At 37.9% G+C, this 6210-nt stretch overlaps 1 protein-coding gene across 10 annotated transcripts in view; it reads right to left on the bottom strand.

Annotated features, from left to right (window-relative positions):
- Window positions 1-3206: 3206 nt before the first annotated feature.
- The window catches only part of LOC129730314 (putative protein kinase C delta type homolog), a 145674-nt gene continuing 142670 nt past the window's right edge, over window positions 3207-6210 (bottom strand). For 9 of the 10 annotated variants that reach the window (XM_055690319.1, XM_055690168.1, XM_055689921.1 and 6 more), the window contains 2 exons: window positions 5260-5405; window positions 3207-4231 (listed from right to left, as the gene is read on the bottom strand). In XM_055690319.1, coding sequence (XP_055546294.1) covers window positions 4141-4231; window positions 5260-5405 — 237 coding nt within the window. In that variant the 3' untranslated portion in view covers window positions 3207-4140. The remainder of the gene's footprint in view (window positions 4232-5259; window positions 5406-6210) is intronic. The other variant, XM_055689833.1, reaches the window with a different exon arrangement.

Raw genomic sequence — 6210 nt, 5'->3', positions numbered from 1 at the left:
TTCGTAGGACCGATGATATTCTTGCTCTATTTGAACTTCGTCCTCATAATGCATGTTGCGGAGAGGTTGCTAAGAAAACGAAGAAAACTCAATAATGTGGGTTGTCTGTCTTATCATAAGACTCTCATGGTATTTCAGATGACTATCTTATCTTAGTTCGACTCGATGCAACAGGTATTACGTGCCGTGAAAGCATGATACCGATAAATCCAAACTAATCATCAATCACTTATTACAAAACGTAAAATTAATCATGGAATTCGTACTTCACGCTTCTTGCACTCGAATGTTGACATTATGACAGAAGAAATACTTGGCATTAATTTTTTAGCTCATTTCTTCCTATGCCTGAAGGGCATTGGGCAAAAGTGTCACTGCGACAGCAATTTTTGTCTTTTGTGGATGGCCTTAGATTACAAGATGCTCGAACTTACTGATGGAGTTGAGTTAGTTGGTTGTAAGCCTGTGCTTCAATTCGAAGCTACATGGTTGATGAAATCAGTGACGCAAAAGCGAAGCAGATGCGCTGAGCTCTCAGGTTCAGCGTTACAAAAGCGGCTTCGTTGGGACACTGTCAGGACAATGTCCAGTGAGGAGTCTAGTACGAGTTAAACTGAGTAGCGTTTTGGTAACCGCAAGGTTGGGGTAGATAAACTGCTTAGCTTGTCTGGAACCCTGCAAATTCTAGCTTTTCCCATGTACATAGTTCGCCTTTGATGGTGGATGTGGAGGTATCCAGAAACGGTTCTGGTCAAATGAGTTGCTGAGCAGCTCCTTGTCTTGCTAGGCTGTCGGCATGTTCATTCTCTTCGATTCCCGATTTTCTTTCGATTGACCGGGTAACCAAAGTAGCATAACTTTGCTGAGGCGGGGAAGTTCCTTGAGTGTTGCAACCAAGACTAGTCTGGAAACACTTGACTGTCTGAAAAGGTTCCAATTTTGACATATCTATACTGCCGCGCCTAGCAAGTCTGTCCCATTTGCATTTTCAGTAAAATTGAGTTATTACGCGTAAATGGTAGCTAACAATGCATAGTTTCGTAACAATGGATGAGCTCAACAACTTTGTTCTGAAAAAATGCTGGAAAACATCCAAACACATTGTCCCATCTCGTAAGAAGCAATGTATGAAATCATATAAAAACGCGTTTTTCTCGGCTTGCTGAAAATGCAGGTGGGACTGACATGTTATGCGCGGCAGTATAGTTGAGCTCGAAGTTGGTCACGCAAAGTGCTTCAATTGTGCTCAAAATCGCAGGGATGGATCTATGTTGAAAATAATCAAACCGGTATTGTTTCGTTGGGTTGTTAGGGGGACTATCTGCGAAATAGGGTGACCATAAAAAAACGGCCATATTCGATGTATTTTATTTAAAAAAAATCATTACTTTCGAGCCAGTTGATCGATTTTCGATCTTTTTGGATTAAATTAAACGTAATTATTTCTAGTTAAAAGAAAAAACACCAAAAAATAAATTTTGGTGCTTTTATATGCATACTGTATAAAATTATTGAAATTTTCGTCTTGTTTTTTAATTTTTTTTCTATCTACAAAGATAAAATAGTTAGATACTTGATTGCATCGAAAATGTTGGTCACCCTAATTTTTGATAATTTTTCAATAAGCGCTTCATCATATGTAACAACTTTGTAGAAGAAAGTTTTTCTTTGAAATGTTGCTATAGAGTTCTAGACCCAAATTTCTGGGTTTCTGGACCATTGTGCAATGCTACATACCTTACTATTCGAATTTGTGCTTTCAAAAGCGCCTCATAAGCTAAAACAATCAAAACTGAAAAATTTATTTTCCTGATGTGAAGTAAAACACAAACAAATGCGAAAAGTTTCTTCCTGTTGCCTAGTGATGTTTCGTCTCCAATCCTCCGAAGTGAAAAAACGTTTCCTCACCCCGTGCCTGCTTTTTGATCAAGTCGTACACCATTCGCTATCACAGCAGACAAAACTGGCATAAGGCGTTAGTGAGCTGATAACGTCTAGTGACTATCGTTATCGCCGATATCGTTAATGTTTGAAGATGGTATCGTCATCGTCAATAACGATATCATACGTTATCGGTAACGGCGATGACGATTATCGACGATAATCTATCGTATTAACAACCTTGGATAGGGCGGAGTTTTGGGCTATTGAGAGGGTTGTGGTCTTTGTGTACCACAGCCACGTTGTGCGCATCGTAGTACTCGATTGCCTTTTTCCCGTAGTGGCAGCTCGCCAAGTCTGGCCACAATAGCACATGTCTATTATGTTGCTTCAGAAATGGTAGCAGGCGCTTTTCCAGGCCCCCAACATAGATCTCTCGATTGATAGTTCCCGTAGTGATGAAAATGCCGCTTTTCAGATCACACGTGCATATGGCCTGCCAGATCAGGTATTTTTTCGGGAACTGTGATAGTTTGATGGTTTTGAAAATTTTGGTCACCTTCACTTTTCCTGATGAGATATAACACTACTTTCCCGGAAGCTGCTTGATGAAGAGGTTAGGATTCCGCTTATGTTTCGCCACCACCTTCTTCGCCTTCGCTGCTAGGTCCAGATTACGACTACCACCGCTTCTAGGCTTCCTGGCGTTCGACAAACGCTCCCCGGACACCCAAAACGCTTTGGCTACCTCAAGCAATTTTGTCAACTTGGCGAGTGAGAATGTCAGATTTTCTCACTGCGAGAGCAAAATTTTGACACGCTGCTTCTCTTGCTTAGATGACATTTTGAAAACTGAATAGCAAACAGTGAAAATTCATCATAGCAACCATTGTATATACACTTAACTTGCAAATGCAACATTTTAGGTTTTTTGAATGCATTTTTAAAGGAAATACACCAATTTGAAGTCGACTAATTTTTGGGCATTCCAGACTTCACTATGCGGAAGTTCAACACGTCATTCATAATTCCGAAGCATTCGTTGGAACTCACCTTCGAGAAGACGGTTGCTAAGTTAAAAACCATTTTCGGCAGTCCGCTCTCCACCTTTCACCGTCTGTATCCGTGTCACCGAAAGACAAAAATGAAGATTTTAAACCCTAATCCTGTCGAATCAATCGAGCTTGTGTGCATTTCAAATTGCAGGAGCTAGAAGAAGAGCAGTTCAAGGTTTTGATTTTTTGCGTACGGGTTGAGATCACCTAAGGATCTGGACTTTCGGATATGGCTTCTGTCAAAAAAGTCTCTTTTTCATCTTTTTATTTGTATTTTTTTTTTTCGTTCCTTTCCTTCTCTCGAATATAATACATTCACTGGTTGCACAATTCTAGTACTTGAAAAATGTTTTACAAGGTAAAACCTAGAGGAGTTTTATTGGTTTTCTGCTATCAACGTTTCTTTTCTCAGTTTATTTCACGCAAGCGAAATGTATACAGCTATGAACATACAAAAAGTCCAATTGTTGCCAACAATTACATCCCTACAAAATGTAGCAAATAAAAATTGATTTGACCTAACCTATTTCCGATATTCAGCGAGCTTGGAGCGCGGATTGAGGAAAAAATAACAACACAAGCGGGCCTAGTAGTACGAGTTGTAGTAGTAGTAGTAGTAGTAATAATAATAGTAGTAGTAGCTTTTGGAGTCTACAAGTAGAACCTTCTCGGGTTACGTTCTATGCGACAGCGTATTGGGTGGTAGGTGACTTCCGCTGTCCTGTTGTGTTGTGTTTTTTTTTGGGTGAGTCAAAAATTGTCAAAAGCATAGCTTGATTAGTGTGTGGTCGTTATATTTGCGGTATGGTGAGGTTTCGAATGGAATCGGGTGTTGCTGTAGTGATAGATAGTAGTATAGAAGGTTTAAAAATGTAAATTTGTTAGAACGGAAATAACAGCTATGTAATAATTAACGTGCTGCGGAAGGGACAACACCACCAGGTCTAGTCAGTCACAACATTGGTTCATACAGCTGTCAAAAATGTGGTTTTACAAAAGTCAACGTCCAATTTTTATTAAATTTGCCTCGCAAAAAAATCCATCAAAAAACGCTTTTCCTTTCTTTTTATATATTTTGTTCACAGCTAAATTATACATTGCCACTCTGTACTTAATAAGTTCCTTTCTTTAGCGCTGCAGACTGAACAGCAAACAATCTAAGCTCAAAAAATATCTAATAGTGTTTTGATTTCCGTATACTCGTTTAAAATATATTATACGTTACTTTAATATCACCACATTGAGGACAAAAATACATTTTCTTCTCTTTCTTACGTTGTTTTTCCCGCAATTTCCTGCATTGCGGATGTTTTTTTTTTTTTTTTGGCGAAAAGTATGTATGTTATTATTCGTAGTTTGTTCGTTCGTGTGGGTGTGTATGTGTGTGGTTCGGTAAATAAAAACAACAACATCAATTTTTACAGTGTCCCCAAAACGGCGTTCGTTTATGTTTTGTATTTCGTAAATAGAGCAACATAACACGAAAGCGTGGGGGAGTGTGGTGTGGGTTTCGAAAGTGTATTTACGCACACGTGTACAGGGCATGAAAGAGATAAAGAATGAAGAAGAAAAAAAGAAAATATTATTATCGGTTACATTGTCGGCAAATCAGAAGTAAAAAACAAAAAAAACTACTGCATTCATCACTACCAAACCTGGTGTTAGTTGGAACAAATTTTGGCACTAAAACGTACAATGAAAAAGGATTCGGCGAGCGGAAACAAATACGACTGTCCAATGTTCAAATGTGAGTGTGCGCGTGTGTGTGCGTTTTATTCTGTGTTGAAACTATGTATTACACTGCGCTTTCTTATGTTGCGTTCGACACACATGTATGCGTGAGTTAGGCGGAGAGCTCCTTCGCGGGGCATACGAGACTGCGCGGGCACAAAACAAAGGCGGCGTTCGTTACAAAACAATTAACAATGTACATATTTTGGAAAAAAAGTAAAGAAAAACTCAATCGAAAAAACGAAAGAGTTTTTGTTGGGAACTACAGCATTATTATACACAAATGTAACATTTTTCTTAGCTTTGCCTTATTGGATTTGTTTTATTTTTTTTTCATCGGCATTATCACTATTTAAGTAAATCTACCATATGCATATGCGTGTGTGTGTGACTTTTAATCAAAGTAACTAGCAGTTAATGGTTCGTATCTATGGGGATGACAAACGATTAAAGATAATTTCGAACAGTATGTAAATGTGTTGGTGATCTGTCTACTGATCTGTAGTGGAAGTGAGCGAGAATCGTTATTAAAATAATGATCGTAATTTTAATTGTAATAGTAAATAATAAGAGCAATCATAGCAATATTCACGTTAGCGTATTGTTCGGATTGGTGTAGGTGAAACCCTCGAACTGGGCCTGGTTCATGGAGGCCAGAATGTTGCGGTCGATGGGCGTTAGGCGTGCCCGCTCGCGTGTGAACTGCTTGTCGAAATACTGCGTGTCCAGAGGATGTCGCTGAAATGCGGAGAAGAAATGGGTTGAGTGGTGTTATTCATTCACAGTTTTTTGCTGAATTGTAATCGCAAATGAAGCTTTTTTATCATCAAAAATTAAAATGGGATATTAAGAATCAATAATTGTAATACTAAAAAAAATACTCCGGCATAGTGGAAGACGACTCCAGAGTTACAGAGTATTTTCTGTAAAAGTTACTTAAAAGTTAATTTTTTGCACTTAATTTTTGTTAGCTGCATTTTACAAGAAAACATTGTTCTAAAGAAGCATTTGGACATACAAAACACACGTTTTTGTTGGAGACCACACATCTCCAGGACTTTTCTTACAAAGTTTTAGCACATTTCAGCATATTTTTTCGATAACTTTAACAACGTATAGAATAAAGATAAGGTGGTTTGGGACAGATGGAACTTATAATAGTTTTGAGCACTCGAGCTAAACTTCGAGAAAAAGTATGAACATTATGATTCTACTTGCCCCTTTTTACTTTATACGTTCTTAAAGTTATCGAAAAAATAAGCTAAAACATGCTATAACTTTGTAAGAAAAAGTCCTGGAGATGTGTGGTCTTCAACAAAAACGTGTGTTTAGTATGCCCAAATGCTTCTTTAAAACAACGTTTTCTTGTAAAATGTAGTTAACAAAAGTTAAGTGCAAAAAATTACCTTTTAAGTAACTATTACAAAAAATACTTTGTAACTTTGTACCCAATGAAGATAGAAATTTTGTTGATTCAGCAAAGATTCAACTTTGCTGAATTAACCATTCCTCTATCTTCACACAAAAAAGTTAGTATATTGGA

This window comes from Wyeomyia smithii, chromosome 1 (genome assembly GCF_029784165.1).
Source record: "Wyeomyia smithii strain HCP4-BCI-WySm-NY-G18 chromosome 1, ASM2978416v1, whole genome shotgun sequence".
Classification (NCBI taxonomy): Eukaryota; Metazoa; Arthropoda; class Insecta; order Diptera; family Culicidae; genus Wyeomyia; species Wyeomyia smithii.
This window is presented reverse-complemented; position numbering and strand designations above follow the sequence as displayed.